At 41.4% G+C, this 21,083-nt stretch overlaps 1 protein-coding gene across 7 annotated transcripts in view; it reads left to right on the top strand.

Annotated features, from left to right (window-relative positions):
- The window catches only part of LOC149162279 (uncharacterized), a 342,764-nt gene that overhangs the window by 148,747 nt on the left and 172,934 nt on the right, over nucleotides 1-21,083 (top strand). For all 7 annotated transcript variants that reach the window (XM_089437188.1, XM_089437190.1, XM_089437185.1 and 4 more), the window contains exon 18: nucleotides 9,420-9,465. In XM_089437188.1, the coding sequence (XP_089293314.1) occupies nucleotides 9,420-9,465 (46 nt within the window). The remainder of the gene's footprint in view (nucleotides 1-9,419; nucleotides 9,466-21,083) is intronic.

Below are 21,083 nucleotides of genomic sequence, written 5' to 3'. Positions count from 1 at the left end.
GCGCCCAAGTCCAGGCGGTCTATCAAGCTTGGGCTATCTTCTTCCATGGCTGAGGAAGAGCCCCCTGCAATCTGCATGTTCAGATTTAGTTTCAACTGACTACAGTTTCAATATTTTGTTTTTGTAACTTGGAGGAACGATCGCGGAGTCCTACAATCAGATATATAAGGCTGTTACGCTTTATAGCTTGGCTGAATAAACATTAGATTTGTGTGAAAGATTGATATCGGCGGAGTTTCTGTTATATCTTATAAGAAATTTCTGCATTTGCTCTAGGTTTTCAGGCATCTGAAAGTCTTGAATATTTGTCTGGTTCCCTGTTATATTCTATTTTGGTTTGTTGCAATTTCAATTTCGAGTCGAAGTCCTCATGTGGATGATTGTAGCAGAACTCCTGTATCACCTGGAGGGAATGTGTTTGAAAATGGCGGTGTAAATGGTGCTGATAATGGGCTTGTATCAAATGGTGTTGGAAATGGCATTGTGAATGGTCCTGTTAATGGTGTTACGAAAAGGAATCCACCTCCTAACTGCTCAAATGCGAATGGAAATGGTAACCATGCCTAAATAAGACTGAACCGATTGAGTTTGGATTGTAAATTTTTGGTGCTTTAAGTTTGAGTGATTGTTAGCATCAATTTTTCTTTGATATTGAAATTAAGTGTTGCTTGCTCTCAAGCATTACAAAAGAGGTCCAAATCTACAATTTGCGGAACGTTCTGTACAGAAGATAGAGTGGGGCTGTGTGTTACATCAAAGATAAACTCTGGGCAGATTGCTAGTGTAAAGAAGCCGAGTTTGAAGAGATATAGGGGCTGCAAATTAAGCTAAGCAACCAGGTTCCAATATTTTATTCACCTTGTTTATTTGGCCACTATTAGGAAGCAAACGACCTTTGTTGACTGTGTATTCAGATTAAAAAGAAAATTTTTTTATTTATGGGTGCCACTGCTATATATATCAGTATTCTTATATAACCTCTGCACCGAATTGATTATCTGGCTTCTTCCTCTACATAATTTACACACAAGAAACCAAATGACAATGCAATGGTAACTGAATCTCCATCTCTAAAGGCTTCTCTGAACTCCCGTTTCCGATTCAAAACTACAGCTCGCCTCGCTGAGTTCATCTTCCTGATCTGAGCCGAATTATAAAGTATTTGTACTTGGAGGAGCTCAAAACACAGTTATCTAGTTACTTAATATATTGCTGCTGGCTGTTGGTATTCTGGGTCAATTTCTACCATACCAGAATGAGTTTGTCACAATTTGGATGCCATTTAGAGACTATTTGTGTGGCTGTATATTCTTCTCATTAGCTGATACTAAAGTGTTGATATACGTTGAAGAGTGAAGGAGTATTTGAAGGATCCAAACAAGTTTGCAGTTGCTGCTGCCCCAATTGTGGCATTGTATTTAAAACTCATTATAGTGCATTGGTTCCTTGATTCCACTGCTGCATAAAGATTTTGGTGAACTGATTGTAATCCTTTATATTGCACACTGATCATTTGCTGACATTTATAGAGGATATTTCTGTGTACTGTGAGTAGATATTACTTTTCTGCATTGAGTAGTAGTTGTGATCAGTTTTTTAAGGTGTAAATCAGACATTGAAGGAAAAATGGCCAGAACCAGTGAAGTATTACAGTTCCTTAAAACTCTGATATTTTCTACTGTTGATGACACATTACAAATCAGCAAAGGATCTCTCTCAGAAATTCAGACATGTTTACAAAATGCACAGGAAAAGATCGATTTTTTGCAGCTTGAATCACAACTACAGCAAGAAGAGCTACATCAAAATAGACACCATTCTGAACCTGTTTTTGTTCAGAACATTGAGACAACCACTCATCAGTAGCATGTTAATAATGGTACAGTTCATTCCAATAAAGCAGCAGTCATATATGCAGATGCAGAAACTCAGTCTGCACTTCCCAAGCCCATCATCAGACCTTGGGAACAGCTTGTCCACAACAAGCACAGAACTGGTCTTGGATATGACAAGGACTTGTCCTTTCATATTCCAGACTACTCAAAGCCCATTCAATTTCAGAGTGCTGGATTCATTCATGACAGTTCACTTGCTCCTCGTGACAGTTCACCTGCTCCTTATGACAGTTCAGTTTCAGCTGTTCTAGATTCTACTCCTCTTCCACCGCAACAACAACAACAACAACAGATCGTGAAATGCCAACACTGTGACCGAGTTGGCCATTTGAAAGATCACTGTTTTGATCTTCATCCATGTAAGCACTGCCATAAAACCAGTCATTCTTCACACAGATGCTTCAAAAACAAACGTCCTGCAAGAACAAAGATTCATCTTGGATGGATCGCTTCTTGGCAATGGGCATCAACAGCCAAGAAGATATTCCAAACACATGTCAGAACTTGTTCCAGAATATTGAACAGTCTTGCAGTTGAGTTTTCTCCATCATCTCACCTTGTATCTGACAGGGGGGGAAATGATGGTCATCTACAAGCTTCAAAGCCACATCAAGCGAGCCTGAGCCACAACCTGCCACACCAGTTTCAGAGTTGTAGCCAGCGACAAAGATGCCCTTGAGCATGCCTTCAGTTGGCAATCTGGGACACTTCCTCTAGCAGAAGACTTCAGCTTCTTGCCAGTTTTGGAAGAGTTCCAGGAACACAATTGAGAACACTTCCTCTAGCAGAAGACCCCAACTTCTTGCCAGTTTTGGAAGAGTTCCAGGAATTGCATTAAGCATTCCAGAGTTGTTGGTTATCCTTAAACCATCACAGGTTGAGACTTCCCTTTTCAGGTTGAAGTTTTACCTTTTATGCGGGGTGAGACCTCCCTTTTATGGTTGAAGGTTTCCCTCTTTAAAACAATAGGATCACTTCCTCTAGCAGAAAACTTTAGTTTCTTGCCAGTTTTGGAAGAGTTCCAGGAACTGCACTAAGCGTTCCAGTGTTGGTGGTCATCCTTAAACCACTGCCCTTTATACCAACATTTCATAGAGCACATTCAGCCTAGTGCTGCCATGCATTTTTTGCACATTTTGTATTACAACTCTCTTCTTGGATCACGATTGCCGTTACACCAAAACCTGCAGGTGTTAGTAAACGGACGCATCGCCAGAGTTAACGGATCCTCAAGAGGCGGTTAGTCCATGTCACGAAACACACGGGGAGTGCTGGATTATCCAATGCCCAACAATCTCCCCCCAAGCGCGAGCCGGGTGTGATTCGAACTCGAGACCTTTGGCTCTGATACCAAATGTTGGACACCTAATCCTAATGGGTTAGTGTGGAAGCTGAATGGACAAAAGGAGTCCAAGAGACCTTGGGATGTGGAACCCAACGGTCAGATATTGTACTATAAATGTAAATCAATTGTTAATAAAAATTGTACTCATATGATTTATCTTTCCTATTCTATGTTTCCCATGTGTGTTTAACAAATCCAAAGTCTTGCTAGTTCTGCTTAAATTTCTGCGCGACCTTGACACCTCATCTGTGTTGTGGGTGGGGCTCTTGTGGCACTCACACCACTTTCCTGTGTCCTTCTTCATCTTTGTGGTGTTATTCTTTGCTTGTGGTTTCAATGGGGTTGTCTAGGGTCACTCTATCTTGGCTCTATCCTTTGTTTTGCAGTTTGGAGGTGCCTTCTACTCGCTTTGGATTTGCAGATCTAAAGTCTTGCTTCTTCTGTATAAATTTCTGAGCGATCTTGACAAAATATTGGTATGCTCCGCCAAGCGAGGAGATGTCCTGGAACTCCATTTATACCTGGATGTATTTGTGGTAATATCCATGGTACTTGAGTACTAGATACTGCTTAAAATACTTGATACCCAACTTCGTGCATAGGGTATGAAAAATATTGTTGAAATTTGACACATCTTGGTCCCTTTCCTGCTGTAGTGTGGTCCATTTTATGTACTTATCTTCATAGCACTCGACAGGGTAATGTTGTTCCTTGATGTCATCTCAGAAAGACTTCCAAGAGGGTGCGGTTGAAAGTAGTGAGGGTTCCTCGTGGTCCCTCTGCTCATAGTAAATTTCCCTCTAGTCCTTGACATGGGGGTGGGGGTCAGGGGCGGGGGGCTTTGGGGAGTGCAAAAGTAATCTTTTCCCTATCGGAAAAATTATGGACCGATAAGTATCCTTCTAGTAGATTTAACCATTTATCTAGAGCATCTACGTCTATCTGACCTTCAAATATAGGAATGTCAATGTTAACTTGTAACTTAAAGGGGGCGACCCCTTTGAAGTGACTGTTGGATGAAGACGCTTCGCCTGTTGATACCCACCGAAGGATTTGGGAAAAATTATCCATTGTCTTGTTCCTTTGTTGCTTGAGGACTTCTTTGAGCAACAATTTGAAAGGATCTCCTGCTCCCTTGCCTTTCTTTTCTTTTGCCATGGGAGACTATCGGGGTCGGCGAAGCCGACATTGCAAGGGTTCAACTAGTGCAAGTTCCAACTCTTTATACCCCGACCTCCTTGGGGACATGCACAGAAAAACAAAGAAAGAGCAAACCGCTATGATACCACTGATTTAGACTTTACAAGGAACAAAATGAAAAACAAATTTAAACCAAAACACAGAGATGCAACAAAACAAAACTTCAATTAATAAATAGCAACTGCTGAAAACTGTTTACATGAAGGAGGGAAACAAACTAGCTCGGGCGATGGTATCTTATCTCTGAGAAAAGATGTGATGGTTACATGCCTTTTGAACTTGGTTACAATGAGGCTCTCAAGCCTTTTTATCATTAAGAAATAGTGTTAAATCCTAAATTTCCAAAAACCTAACCCTAGGAGATGAAGCGCTAAAAGCTTGTGGGTGTCGCTGGGGTTAGTTGGAACGTCAACTTCCTAGGGTTGTAAGTTTGCCATTTGATCTTTGTTTGGCGCCCACGATAGCTGTTAGAAAGGTCTATTCCAAGACAACAACTTTCAATTGCAAATGTTCGCTGTAGCCTACATGTTTGCTCATTTCCCCAAAAATCATAGTTTTGGGCTTCAGAATGGCTGCAATAGTTTAGGACCCAAAAAACTGCAAAAATAGAAAACTGCCGAAATAGAAAACAATGTAGCCAGCGACCACCAATATCCAGTTCAAAGAGAACAAAAGCGTCTTCACAAATTAATATCAGATGCTCAAAAAATACTCGGTCTATGAAACAAAAGATATGCAATTTATCACAATTCCATGATAGAGTACTTAATTTTCATAATTGGTTTTTATGACAGCAGTAAGAAAAACTTTATGATAGCAGTAATATGACAATGAAAACAGTAAGCTATTAATGCTATTTTTATGGCAAAAATTTACCGAAAATTTTCCAAACTTGCCCACAAGAATTATAAAAAATTTTCAGCCTATTATGATGTGATTTCCAGAATTATATGAGATCCGATATACTTATTACAACCAACAATTAAAACATGAAATAGGCCTAATGATAAATGCCCGACTCAAAAAATTAATTCCTTAATGTATTAGACAATTTAGGCACTGATTTTAGGCTAACCCACATGAAAATATGCCATTGTTATATTTCAGACTTCAGAAACAGAATTATTCAGAGATAACAGTCGCCCAAAATGTAGATCTAGGCCAAATTTTTGATACACATTAAACATAAATGACTTATTAATGTATTTAACAATTTTTTTAGTTAATTTCAAACCACTTAGATGTGTTTTTCTCCACTGCTAGAAAGCTATATGACTGCTGCAGCCAACAATAAGGAAAAATAGGGTTTAGAGCAATGTGGAAAAAGTCGAAGTCGGGATTAAATCAACAAGGGTCCAGAAGTTGAAAAAGTCGTTAAAGTTGGGAGTTTTTTGGAAAAGTTGGCAAAAAGTCGGTAAAATTAAAAAAATACAAAAATATTCATTTTTTAAAAATCTCGACCTTTTTCAATAAAATCCCGATTTTTCAAAAAAAAAAAAAATCGTTAAAGAAACTACCTCATTCACGATTTTTTGAAAGAAGTCCCGATTTAATCCCAACTTTTTCAACTAGGAAAAAATCGGCAAAAAATCGACCAACCAAAAAAATCGCATTTTGGGGATTTAATCCCGATTTTTTCCCGACTTTTTCAACACTGGTAACTTTAGAGATCAAACCCTTAGGGCCTAGGCCTTGAAGATCACTTGCCCAAGTTGCCAAAAAAATTTCAATACCTGAAACACAAATTTTGCCAATTTTTCTGCAAAAAACTACCAATGATCAGCTTCAAAATTTTAAATATTCAGATAAAAAATGGAGGAAGGGGAGTCTAAGGCCAATGAGGGCTAGCACTAGGCCCAATAGGGCTAGCGTTGGGCTAGGAGAAGGCAGATCTGGGCTTAGGAGCCCGAAAACTTGAAACCCTTGTTTTGAAAAATTATTTTGTTCCAGAATTTCAAATTTATTGCAAAAAATTTAATGGATGGCCTTGCAAAAATATTAGGGACAAGATCTTGCCCTCCAGGGTCTAGATATGTTTAAATCCCCCAGATCTCCTTGAAAAAATCTCAGATCTGAAGATTTCCTTAGCTGATTTCTCAGATCTATTCCTGCAAACAATCTTTGAGCTCAGATCTGAAGATTTCCTTGACTGATTTCTTAGATCTATTCCTGCAAACAATCTTTGAGCCTAGATCTCGCCCTCTAGGGTCTGGATCTAGCTCAAATCTGAAGATTTTCTTGGCTGATTTTCAAATTTATACCTGCACAGGCAAAAATTGAAATGCCCAAGATCCAATATATAAAAAAATAGAGAAAATACCAAAAACCCAAATGTTAGAATTCAAAATTATGGTACACAAATCTCAGATCTACGCAAATAAATTACAAATCTATACAAATAATTTACAGATCTATACAAATAATTTACAGATCTATCAAATTTGAAGAGTACGAGTCCAACTCCGCTCCTAGATCTGATAATCTAAGGCTCTCAATAGCCAGATTTGTCATTTTTTCCACAAAATATTTAAAAGATTTTGAAATTCTAGAGAGGTACTAGCCCAAAAACATCCTGCAGGAAAAATGATCGTTAGATAAATCCTGGAGCTTATATGAACTAGACTCTTCAGAAAATATGTGTTGAGAGTTGGCTAGTCCAACCGATGATTATCCCCAAATGCTCAATGAGAACTTGAAAGATCCTCTGCAAACACTAGATCAACTATCAAATCAAGTAGAGAAATAGAATAACAATAAAATTCTGAAGAAATAGAGATACCTACTAATTCAATCAAAATTAAAAATGTTACTCTAGATCTAACAAACTGAATAAGATACGTGTATTTAGATTATTCTAAGAGAGCTATTGATTGATAGTTTTCACATAACATTAAGCAAAAATTAAAACAATGTTAACATATATTCATGAAGAGGAAAACCACAGCACGTTCAAACCCCAAAGACTTTTGCATTAATTACAAAAAAGTATACAAGAGAGCTTGAGAGCTTAGTACACAATTCAAAGATCAGATGAATCAGTTGACAAATGACTTCCTATTTAAAGATAAATCTTCCAACGATTAGTTCGAGCGATCCTCGTCAAAACAATCTCGACCGTTGATGAAAGTTAACATTTCTTTTAATTTCATCTGTTGAAATATTTAAATATTTGGGGAAATTCGAAATTTTTAATTAAATGCATTTTAATTAACTCAAAAATAAAATTTTTGAGTTAGTTTCCCAAAAAAATTGACTTTGACTTAACCCCCAAAGGTCAAGGGTTTAAAATTTAGCAAAATAATTAATTTACCTTAGTTCTAGGACTTTTTAAAATTTAATTTTTTAGGACTGACGAATTTTTCTTTTAGAGAATTTAAATTTACCTAGGACCCAGAATTAATTAAATTTTTGACTTAGGATTTTAATTAATTTTTGGCCAGAAAATTTAATTAATTACCCTATGAGGGGATAAATTATTTTTCCAACCCTCAAGACATTTTACATCATGTTTTTCATATTTTTACATCATAAGGGGGAAAACTCATTTGTAATAGACCCCCACAGATTACCATTTCCGTGACACAAATATAATCTAGCAGACCAAGTAATCTGTAATAAAATAGTCTAACCAAATAGCTAGGATTATTCCCAAATTATTTTTACATAGACTCGATCTAGAAAACTAAGACTCGCCTAAGATTCTAGTGACAAAATCCATTCCAACTTTGGGGTAAGACTTGAGAGGAAATCTCTGACGAGCATCCGAGAATGGATCAGTGAGACAAAAAACCTCCTAGAATGAAAATCATCACTAGAAAGGTAGATTTACCTAGGTTGTTATATACATGACACGGTTCTGTTGAGATTATTTACATCATATACATGTAGAATGGGTTTACATTATAACATTATGATAAGGCTGATGATAATAATTGGATGGCACAGGCACATCGATCAGACGATATCCCTTTTGCTAAAAAGGGGGTGTACTGCTATGGGGTCGTTGACACGGACTGGTCAACAGATGGCTTTAATCAAGAGAGTGGGTTTGGTCCTTGCGAAAACCCCCACTGTGGCTTAATTTTCTTGAAAATGTTCAAACTTCCAAAGGGGCGGCCTTTCTTACAAGTGACGTCTCCAACTTCCGTCCTTTGTGTGCTGTAAAATGCGAAATCATAAAATTAATGAAGCTGTCTCTTGAAGTAGTTGAAAACCTTGGATTGATTCTACCCACAAAACCAAAAAAGGAAACAAGTGGGGTTCTCCCCCAGTCATCTTCTTCCACCTAGCTATTTAACTCCTCAATGTCAAAGGATTTTAGTCTTAGGATAATTTTACTTATAAAAAAAAATATTAGAATAAAAGTGCTCAATACACAGCTTCAGAATAAAGCCTTCAGTAAATGTTCTCATTATAGATTGGCATTTGACCCTGGTTCAGGCTCAGTTCTATTACTACTTGTTAAACCATTCTAGTGTAGGTTGACATGTCCTTAGGTTCTACAATGTCATTTTGGATTCAACAGTCATCAGCATTTAAATATGGGGTAAAGTCAATTTGCTTAGTTTGGGATGTAAAAGTCTTGTATAGTAATTATAACTCGCTAATTAAGCCTTTAGCCTGCATATCTCACATTATGTTTTGTCGGATACACTTTTAGCTTATGTAGTTTGAAACTTTGATTTATGTTGTGCTCTTAAACAAAATTTAGAAGTGCTTTATGAATGCTCTTATTCATTAGAGATGGTCAGCGTAGAATGCTTTTATCATTTCCAACCATTGAGATATTTCACTTTATTCAAATTTCATTCAATTCGTAAGCCTTTTGCCATTTTTTTCTTGCATTTATATTTCTATTCATTTTTTTTGGAATTGGAAAGTCCGATGTTATACAGAACTGCCCAAGCATTCTTAAATATACAATGTGCAATTTGAAGTTCCATGAAAACTAATCTATCGTTCCTGTTATTTTACTACAGGGGAAAAATTTACATGCTCAACTAGAAAAAGAAATTCTAGCCTCAGGTAAACAATAATATCTGTTCCTGATTGAGAGACTTTATTTTTTATTTGTTTTCTGGTTTGGAATATATAGTATATTTCTTTTTTATATTGCCTTCTCCTAAAATCTGGAACTTGGTTCATTAGTGGCTGAATATTGATTAAAATATCATTTTCTTGACTGAACATGAGGGTGAAAAATTCCAAATTATCAAATAGTAATTTTCACTCCTGTTTGTCATTACTTCAGCAAGGAAAACACATTAAATTTTTTTTCTCTTCAGTTTTAAAAATATAGGAAAACATTCTTTTTATGATAAAAGCAGGTGCATTTCGACACCTCATTGGTGTGGTAGAATCATATCAAAGCTAAGTAATAGCCATAGTAAACTCAGTGCCTAGTGGGTTTCTACTTGTGATGATTTTACTCATCCAATATTAGTTTCTGGTCATCTATAATAGGGTTCCACCCATCTCTTTAATTGTTATGCTCTTAACCTGCAAGACGATACCGGAATACAGAATATGCGAAGAAATATACCCAGAACATAGAATAGTGAGAAACAACAACAAGTATTTTATTATTCAGAAAGCAATGTTCACTTGCCTCTTCGAGGGGGCAACCTCCAATAGAACAGAGCTCGATTACAAAATAAGACACGATGCTCTTCGCATGGAGTCTCTATCCTTTATATATGACTCATACATGCAATACCATGGTTCTTATTAATACCATCTATCTAATACCATGGCCCATTTGCAACTAACTGTGGTCTCGTCATTAATTGCGGGTTAACCACTTACAATTATTAATATGGGCTTTATTGACTCCTTACTTAACTATAACTATGACTCGATCCTACTACATAAATAAGGGGGTTAGGGTGGGACCCTAACATGCCCTCCCCCTTAAGAATAGCCTTGTCCTCAAGGCTGAAGCTGTGGAAACTGTTGAAGAATAGTGGCTGGTTCCCAGGTTGCATCTTTCGGAGAGGTGTCTTTCCACTTGACGAGGACTTCCCTGATCATGCGGCCACGCAGGTGCCGTTCTCGTGTGTCTAGGACCTGTTCAGGTTGGAGCTAGATTGACCCTTCTTCATCCAATTCAGGTAGACTGGTTTGAATTCTGCAATTGTTCCCAATCACTTTCTTGAGGCATGAGACATGGAAAACTGGATGGATTTTTGCAGTGGGTGGCAAAGCTAGCTTGTAGGCCACTTCTCCAATGTGCTGAAGTACTTGATATGGTCCGTAGAATTTTGGAGATAGTTTATGACAACCCTTGTCTTTGAGTGAAGTTTGCTTATATGGTTGCAGCCTCAAAAATACCTGATCCCCTTCTTGAAATTGGCGCTCTGAGCGATGCTGATCTACCTGTTGCTTCATGTGGTTTTGAGCTTGATGAAGATTCTCTCTAAGATGGGCGAGCATGGTTGTGCGGTTTTGTAGGAGTTGATCCACTGCTTGTACTTTGGCGCACCCCTTGATATAAGAAGTAGGGGAAGGAGGGAGTTGACCATAAACTGCTTCATAGGGAGTCACTTTGGTGGTGGCATGATAGTTGGTGTTATACCACCATTTAGCGAGAGGCAACCACTGTACCCATAGATGTTGCTTTTCTGAAGTGAAACACCTAAGGTAGGTTTCCAGACATTTGTTGACGGCTTCAGTTTGACCATCCGTTTGTGGATGATAAGAAGTACTGAGTTTTAGTTGGGTGCCTTGTAGCCTGAAGAGTTCCTGCCAAAAATTACTGGTGAAGATCGGGTCACGATCAGACACAATAGAAGTGGGCATGCCATGCAATTTGAAGATCTGATCCATAAAAGATTGAGCGACCAAAGTCGGTGTAAATGGGTGGGGTAGGGCGCAGAAATGACCATACTTAGTAAGTCGGTCCACAACCACCATGATGACTGACTTGTTTCCTGACTTTGGAAGACCTGTAATGAAATCCATAGAAACCTCCATCCATATAGATGTTGGGATGGGCAACTGTTGTAGTGTGCCTGATGCTTTGACTGTCTCCCCTTTGTGGCGTTGACAGACATCACATTCCGCTACAAAAGTAAGGATGTCCTTTTTCATGCCTGTCCAAAAAAATGATCTTCTAGTGCGAGCATATGTCTTCTGAAAGCCTGAATGTCCTGCAATGGGGGATGAGTGCAATTCTGCCAAAATGCGGCTTTTGAGGGTGGATGTTGGTGATATTACGACTCTGTCCTTATAACAAAGAATCTCATCTTGCCACGAGTAGCCCTTGGTGGAATTTGGATCTGCCTGCAATTAAGTAATGAGTTTGGAGAGCCAGGGATGTGAAAACCATTCCCTGCGAGCCTCTTCAATCCATTCTGGAATGGGAAGGGAAATTGCGAGCAGGGTACTTTCCTCCTCAAATTGGCGAGATAATGCATCTACTACACTATTTTCACGCCCTTTCTTGTAAATGATCTCATAATCATATCCCAGCATTTTGGCGAGCCATTTATTTTGTTGTGGGGAGGATAGGCGTTGCTCCAAAAAATATTTAACACTGTGATGGTCTGTGCATATTTGGAAACGTCGCCCTAGTAAGTAAGGTCACCAGGTATCTACTGCATGTAAGATGGCCATCATTTCCTTCTCATAGGTAGATTGTCCCAGATTCCTCCCACTTAGTTGTTGGCTTGTGAAGGCCAAGGATCGACCTTCTTGCATTAAGATCGCCCCAATACCCGTATTCGAAGCATCACATTCAATGACAAAAGATTTGGTGAAATCAGGTAGTGCTAAGACTGGAGTGGAACACATGGCATTTTTGAGAGCTGTAAATGCCTGTTGTGCATCATCATTCCAGAAGAATGATTTTTTCTTGAGGAGTTGAGTGAGGGGCTTTGCAATGCGACCATAATTGCGGACAAATTTGCGATAATAGCCTGTGAGACCCAAAAATCTTCTTAGGCTCTTCAAGGTCTTAGGTTGAGGCCAATCCTACATTGCCTGGATCTTTTTGGGGTCCACCTTGACACCTTCACGCCCCACAATGTGGCCCAAATACTCGACTTCTTCCATGCCAAAAGAACTTTTGGACATCTTAACAAATAATTTATGCTTGCGGAGCAGTTGCAAGAGCAGATCTACATGCTGAAGATGTGTGGCCCAAGTGCAACTATAGATGAGGATGTCATCGAAGAAGACAAGGACAAATTTCCTGAGATATGGTTTGAGAAGGTGGTTCATAAGGCTCTGAAAAGTAGATGGGGCATTACAAAGACTGAATGGCATGACCAGGAACTCATAATGGCCTTCATGAGTTCTGAAAGCAGTATTTGGAATGTCATCTTCCTTCATGCGAATTTGGTGGTAGCCTGAGTGAAGATCCAACTTAGTGAAGAATTGAGCCCCATTGAGTTCATCCAGCAAATCATCAACAACCGGGATCGGAAATTTATCTTTGACTGTCAACTTATTGAGGGCCCTGAAGTCTGGACACATCCGCCATTCCCCATCTTTCTTGAGCACCATGACCACCGGTGATGAATAAGGACTAATGCTGGGACGAATGACACCTGCTTCCAACAATTCCTTGATTATTTTTTCTATTTCATTCTTTTGGGTGAACGGATATCTGTATGGGCGCACATTTGGTGGTTGGGCCCCTGGAACCAAGGTGATGCTATGATCATGTTCCCCTCGCGAGGGTGGAAGCTCATGAGGATTGTCAAAGACTGGCAGATGGTTATTTAAAATCTGTTGCATCTCAGGATGAATCAGCAGAGAATTGGGTTTGACGGCCTAGATGGCATTAAATTGAGCTATAACTCCATGATGGCCCTTTTTTAGCAATTTTTCCATCCTATGTGAGCTGATGATAGAGGGAGCTCCCGCCTGGAGTCCACGGAGGGTATGCATGGAGTTGTTTTGCTTAAAGCTCATATATAACTCCTGGAAATCCATTGTGATTGGCCCAAGAGTGCGAAGCCATTCAGTACCGAGGACAATGTCGCACCCTCCCATGTGTATGGTAAACATGTGGGTCTTCAACTGATAATCCCCCATTTGAAGTTTGACATTTTCATAGCGGCCTTCACATTTCATTGTTTCCCCATCCACAATTTGGACTTGGAAGTTAGAAACTGCTCGTACAAAACAATGCACTGCTTCATCGACTTTTTGATGGATGAAATTATGTGTACTTCCACTATCAATCAAGACTACTACTGGGCAATGTTTAATAAAACCTCTGATTTTGAGAGTTTGAGGTGAAGAAATCCCTGCCAAAGCATGCAGCGAAATAACTGGTTCATCAGGGACATTGTCCTTTTGGTTGTCCTCGTCTACCTCCTCCGGTTCCTCAAGTGGTGGGGCTTCCTCCGATGAGCTGTAATCAGTGGCATTAATTTGAAAAAATTTAGGCTCCTTGCGTTTATGACTTGGGGAGTATTTTTCATCACAATAGTAACATAATCCCTGTTTTCTTCTTTCGGCCATTTCTACAGGTGACACCTTTTGAACCTTAAGTGTTTGAGCTGTGCTGTGAGCCTGTGGGGGGCGACCCTTGGCGGTGAAATTTGGGTGAATGGACTGGGCTGCTAACGCACGTTCCACATTACGAGCTACCTTGCAAGCCTCCGGCCATGTGGGAGGGTGGTTTAGTCGGACGTGGGCTTGTATGGCCTCTTTAAGACCGCTGATAAAACATTCCATGTAGAACGCATTTGAGAGATCCCTAGTGCGGAAAGCTAAGGCTTCAAAGGCTGTAATATATTCATCCACTGTGCCAGTTTGTTAGAGCTTAGTGAGATGACCCAAAAAAGAAGATTCCTGGTCAAAGCGCTCTGTAAGAGCTTTTTTGAAGGTGGCCCAAGTCAGAAAACTTCCATTGCAACATTGATGCCATTCCCACCATTGCCATCTTTCATTGTCCAAGTACATGCTCCCCACCATAAGCTGAGTCTCATTATCTAAGATGTTATTCAGATTGAAATACTGCTCCATTTGTGCTATCCATGCGGCCGGGTGAGAACCATCAAATTTATGCATATCCAACTTGGGAGGTCGCGGACGGGATTGTTGGTGGGTGCCCCAGAGGTGAAGAGAGTGGCTAGACTCACCCTCACTGTGTCCATTGCCAATATACGCCTCCTCGCAGGCTTCCTCCTTGCCCTTAAAGAGTGTGTTAGTTAGTCTGTCAAGTTGAGCTTGGAGGGCTTGCAAGGATTGTTCAAGTTTGTCGATCTTCTCATTGGCCATAGCTTGCGCTCTAGTTTCTACCATGCACCGATCCGATGTACTTGAAATTTGGGACCGCCTGAATTTTTTTCACTAACACTTGAATGGTACCACCTTGCTCAGCTTGTCGTCCTGATTCTTATGGGCTAGATCACCAATAAGTGCCCCGGGGGGTCTCAGACTTTTTTTCTCTCTTTTTTTTTGTTGTTGTTCCTCTTTGTCTAAAAACTCCTAACGGAGTTTTACTCCTTGCTTAGGAATACTGCAGTAGCTGAATCCCCAAAATGTCAATGCTGCCAAAAGTCCTGCGAAAATCACGCCCCGGTATAGGAACCCCACACAACTACTCAGATTTGGTGGATCTGAGAGATCTGAATGGCTGATCGGATAGCTCTGAGCGGCGGCACCGATTGCTGCTGCGGATCTGATGGATCAGAAAGGCTGGTCTGCTAACTTGGAACTGCGGGACTGATGTCTGTTGCTGCTGCAACCCCACTTGCGAGATCTGATCTGGCAGAGATTATGCGTGATCCCGAGATAGAAAAGGGAACTATGGTCTCGAGGAGTGTCAGGTGCTACAGATCGCAATATACATAAGGGTCTGACAGTAGTACTCGGCCCAATGTTTTAGGGCTCTAACTAAGGAGGATCAACCGTACCCTTAGCCGTACAACCCGACTACCCTATCGTACGGGCGAGTAATCTCTCCGAGTGCTGTTCTCGGTGTACTGTAGTAGCAAGACGACCGACGGTTTATCTATGGCGAGGTTTCAAAGGAGCTAGGGGGCTTCCGATATACCCAGAGGGTACTTGGAAGACAGTCCGTGCGCGGTTCTGTCTAATGCGCTACTACTCGAAGGGGTACCCACAGGGGTTACAAGGGAGTCCAACAAGCGTGACCACCTCTTGTATTTCCTGCGTGCATGCCTCCCCAAATCTGCAGGTTTATGCGCTCAACGACAGATCTCGTGGTTTAAAGACGCCGGAACACGTCTCTAGCCAAATTTTTTTTTTGCTAAGAAATGGAGATCCCACCGGCCCTGGAAAGAGCTCTGATACCACTTGTTATGCTCTTAACCTGCAAGACGATACCGGAATACAGAATATGCGAAGAAATATACCCAGAACATAGAATAGTGAGAAACAACAGCAAGTATTTTATTATTCAGAAAGCAATGTTCACTTGCCTCTTCGAGGGGGCAACCTCCAATAGCGCAGAGCTCGATTACAAATTAAGACACGATGCTCCTCGCAGGGAGTCCCTATCCTTTATATATGACTCATACATGCAATACCATGGATCAATACCATGGTTCTTATTAATACCATCTATTTAATACCATGGCCCATTTGCAACTAACTGTGGTCTCGTCATTAATTGCGGGTTAACCACTTACAATTATTAATATGGGCTTTATTGACTCCTTACTTAACTATAACTATGACTCGATCCTACTACATAAATAAGGGGGTTAGGGTGGGACCCTAACATTAATGTTCTTCCTTCCTATTTTTCTATGGGATGTTACTTTAGGATGGGTAGTGTAATGTCCCCATTTACTTAAGCATGGACTCATCATTCCTGCTTGCTTAATTGTCTCATTTAGGCTAGTTAGGAGGGGAAAATTACTAAGGGGACAAAGGAGTTTTGCCCAACTTCACTTTGATATTAATATTATTAAATAAAAGGCGGCAAAAGTCACTTGAGGAAGAATAAATGACTTCATCAATAACATAATAATGAGGTTTCTAGAAGATTGGAGAAGATCTGGAAAAATCTTTTAAAAGGAGAAAGGAGACCATTCTCTCAACATTCTAATTAGTGGTTATTCTCTTGATTGATAGGGGCTAAAGGGAGCCTTGCACAAGGGTTTTAGGTGGAGCTCTGTAACAGTTTCGGTGAACTTTGAGTGTCAACCTAGTTGGTTCTCAGCTGATTTTGGTGGACTTCAATTGCCACCCTAGTTACCTCATGGGGTAAGTCATTTAGATTTTTGCATTATGCTAATTGCAGGTGAATTGACGTAGATCAAGTTGCTATTTTTGGGAGGCAAAGTTAATTTTTTTTGCAGGTGGTTTTTTGGGCTGAAATTCCTTGCTCAAGGAGGCCGAATTTATCCAGACAAGAGGGCCAAATTTCTTTGTGCTGAAGAAGGCCGAATTCATCTATCTTTGAAGGCTGAGTTCGATCTCTTGTAGAGGTCGAATTTTATCATCATTGGGAAGGCCAAATTACATATTTTGAAGGAGGCTGAGTTCACTTATATTTGGGAGCTGAATTGTTTCTTTTTAGAGGGTGATTTTCTCTCCCTTGGTAAGCTGAGTTTCCTCGTTGGCGAGGTTGAGTTCATTTCTCTTTTGGAGGCCAAGTTCAACTCTTTGGTAGGCTGAGTTCACCTATTGTTGGAGGCCAAATTCAAATATTCCTAGAGGTCAAATTCTTCTTCTTTCATAGGCCAGATTCTTCTTCCTTGTGGAGGCCGAGTTTATCTTTCGAAGGTTGAGGGCTGAGATTTTCTATTTCTTGATGGAGGGCGAGTTTGCATTACTAGAGGGTATTGATTTGGGGTAGCATTGGATGTGCTCTAGCCATGAAAATTGGTGGAGAGGCTATAACACATGAGATCTCCAAGAGCCAGAAATGGTTTGGGCAGATTCTAAACATTTTGAGAGATATTAAAATAATTAATTTTTTTAATGGAGTTCCTAAGTCTAAACTTAGGAAAAATAAAATATTAATGGGTATTAAAATAAAACTGTGTTAGAAGGGTCCAAAAGTCATGGATCAAGCCAAATCTAATCTTAGCCGTTGATTAGAGATTTAATCTCCATTGTTGATGGACCAACGAGAAAAGTATAAGAGGAGGCTTGAGGGTCAGTTGGAGAACACACCGAGAGAGGTCAAGAACTCGATTTTCTGGAGCAGGGTTTGCCGAGGAAATTGAGTGAGTGATCTGAGTTGCAGCTGAGGGCAGTGAATACATAACAGAGAGGTAGAGTTAGTACTAGGAGGATTAACACAGAGCTGGGAGAGGTTGACGCAGAGCCCAGAGAGGACCAGCGTGTGAGATGTAGAGGGCCTAGGGGCTGACGTAGAGGCTCTAGAAGTTGATGCAGAGCCCAGAGAGGCTGACACAAGGCCAGAGAGGTTGACGCAGGGCCTAGAGACAGTGCTGGGAGAATTCCGTGGGATAGACTGCGAGTTGGAGAGACGGATAGGGTGACACAGTCCCTATCAGAGTGACGCAGAGCAGCAAAAGCTGCATTGCTGCTGTGGGATCGTTCATCCAGTGATTTAGTCGGAATATCTGTCTCCGACAGAGAGGTACTACTTCCGAGGGCATTCTCTGTTGGGTGAGCCATTTCTGGCACCCGGGTTGTATTTTGAAACTGCATAATAATAAAACCCTCTGAATAGGTACACCAGTTTTCCCGCATCGGGTTTTTCCGCGGACATTAGTCCAAAAACAACGGTGTCACTTGTGTGTTTGTTTACTTTCAGTTGATGATCTGTAGTTGATATTGTACTTGTATTTATTTTCAGTGTTTATATGGTAAATAACGTGTTAAGTGATTGAACAAGTAGGAAGAAATAAATCATATAGTACATGAAGAATTTCTAATGTGTTAAACTTAGAAATTCCAACATGGTATCAGAGTGTGGTTGCAGATCACAGGGTAATTGAAGGCATCATCCGAGCAGAGCAGTAGCAATAGAAACATCTGTCCCGAGTGACAGAAGCTGTTCCTAACAGAAAAGCAGCAAAGAAACGGTGACACAGAGGGCCTGCGTCATCAGTTCGAGCTAGGAGGAGGATCAACGCAGAGGCAGAGAGGAGCAGACTTGACCTATGCAGTGCCCGATCATCTTTCTCAGTTAGGAAGGATCGACGCTGTGGCCAGGAGGTGCAGATTTTGCCAGTGCCAAGATTGCACAAAGCTTAGAGGCTCAGACCTTCAGATTGCTGGGGCATAGGAGGCTGTGGGTAATTTGCAGAGCGAAGCTGGTGGGGTAGTGTGGTCAGAACAGTACCTAACAGGGAAAGACCAAGGATGAGGGAGTTACTGCCAAGAATTTCTAGTCAGGGAATCCAGATCAGTGGTGTAGTTGCACAAACGATTGGAGTGGGGCATCTCGACATTGGCAGAGGGGTTTCTAGAAGGGAAATCGAGACTCATGGGGAGTCAAACCGAGAACTTCCAGATGGGAAGTTGAGAGACTCGGAAGAGTCGAAAGAGGAGCAACGAAATGGCAGTGAATGAGATGAGAGATCAGGATAGACTGGACGGAGCTTCCAACTTCGTAGTCCGGAAGGCCAAGATCTTGTCCATTTTAGACAAGTATCGCATCAAGCACTTCGCCTTGAAAATGATAGTGATCCCAGTTGACCGGACTGAAAATGAGAAGTATGCAGAAGCAATGGCCAGGGCTAAGTGCATCATCCTTGATGAGGTCAAGGATCATGTGGTACCACATATTGCCGAGAAGAATACGACAAATGAGATGTGGGATGCCCTAAAGAAGTTGTATCAGCATACTTCCGTGCAGAGGAAGATGTTACTTGAAAATCAACGGCGGTCATACCAGATGCAGAGGGGAGTGCAGATAGATATCTTCCTCGGGAGATTGACGAAGATCCAAGACCAACTGACTTCTATAGGGGCCACACCGGATGAAGAGATGTTGGTGAAGACTGCACTGAACACAGTCTCAGAGGATTGGGAGGTATTTGTCCAGAGTTTACTGGACAGGTCGAACCTTCCGGATTGGGAGGAACTGTGGGCAGCTCTTTGTCAAGAAGAGATCAAACCGCTGACCAAGGCGGGGAGTAGCAATAAACGGTTCAAAATCAAGAAGGAGGAAGAGGATGATGCGGCTCTAGCATCTGCGGGAAAGCAAGAGAAACGGAAGGAGGACCTCTCCAAGGTCAAGTGCTTCCACTGTGGGGAACTGGGTAACTATGTGAACCAATGTCCGAGGATGAAGAGCAAGGGAGAGGCTTTTGAGACCAAGGCAGCGCCAGCGATGGCGGAGAAAAACGTGGAGACAGATGACGACTGTGCCATGAGTGCTGATGCGCCACTTGAGAGGAAGTGGGGAGACATCGAGCTGTAGTCAGACAGACTACAGACGATGAGGGGCAGGATCCTTGAGGTACCCTACCTCTTGGATTATGCCTTGCTACGAGAGCCCCGAAGAGAAGTAGCAGGATTGGCGGCTATCCGTAGAGACAGATGCGAATGGAGTTACAGAGGGTGATACAATGCAGGAGTACCGTGGTAGGATGAGGCAACAGTGCAAGATGCATGGAGTTCTTGCAGCAGCGCAGAGGTCAGTAGAGGGAGCACTTGTCAGTGACAGATGGAGCTTCAGCATCGGGAGTGTTTCTAGCCTGACAGAGATGTCAGAGTTGGGAGGATCAATTACTTACTTCTCAGTAACTGAGTTGCAGTGTAGTAGTTAGCAGTGGTAGTGCTATGGGCATCACGATGTAGCATGATGAGAGGGGATGCAGTGTAGATGCAGCAGTGGCAGGGCCATGGGCAGCAACACGGATGCAAAGGGAGTTGCTGTACGGATGCAGCAGTGCTAATGGTAGGGCCATAGGTAGCAGTACATGATGCAGCAATGTAGAGGATGTTGGGCAGGGAGGCCTAGCATCAGCATAGGGATCGATGCTGGATGATCACGGTGATACTAGAGCACAATCCTCGCTAAGGAGTGTTGATTTGGGGTAGCATTGGATGTGCTCTAGCCATGAAAATTGGTGGAGAGGCTATAGCACATGAGATCTCTAAGACCCAGAAATGGTTTGGGCAGATTCTAAACAGTTTGGGAGATATTAAAATAATTAATATTTTTAATGGAGTTCCTAAGTCTAAACTTAGGAAAAATAAAATATTAATGGGTATTAATATAAAACTGTGTTAGAAGGGTCTAAAAGTCATGACTCAAGCAAAATCTAATCTTAGCCGTTGATTAGAGATTTAATCTCGGCCGTTGATGGACCAGCGAGAAAAGTATAAGTGGAGGCTTGAGGGTCAGTTGGAGAACACACCGAGAGAGATCAAGAACTTTATTTTCTGGGGCAGGGTTTGCTGAGGAAATTGCGTGAGTGATTTGAGTTGCAGCTGAGGGGCTGTGAATACATAATAGAGAGGCAGATTTCGTACCAGGAGGATCAATGCAAAGCTGGGAGAGGTTGACGCAGAGCCAGCCAGTGGCCACACAGAGGTAGCCAGGAGCTGCGCAGAGCTAGAGAGGGCTAGCGTGTGAGACCAGAGGGCCTAGGGGCTGACGCAGAGGCTCCAGAAGCTGACGCAGAGCCTAGAGAGGCTGATGCAAGGCCTAGAGGCAGCACTGGGAGAATTTCATTGGACAGACTGGGAGTTGGAGAGCTGGATAGGGTGACGCAGTCCCTATCAGAGTG

This window comes from Pinus tabuliformis, chromosome 5_2 (assembly GCF_031772625.1).
Source record: "Pinus tabuliformis cultivar Carrire ecotype Pingquan chromosome 5_2, CPIR1, whole genome shotgun sequence".
Classification (NCBI taxonomy): Eukaryota; Viridiplantae; Streptophyta; class Pinopsida; order Pinales; family Pinaceae; genus Pinus; species Pinus tabuliformis.
The sequence above is the reverse complement of the archived record's forward strand: the minus strand, read 5'-3'. Positions and strand labels throughout refer to the sequence as shown.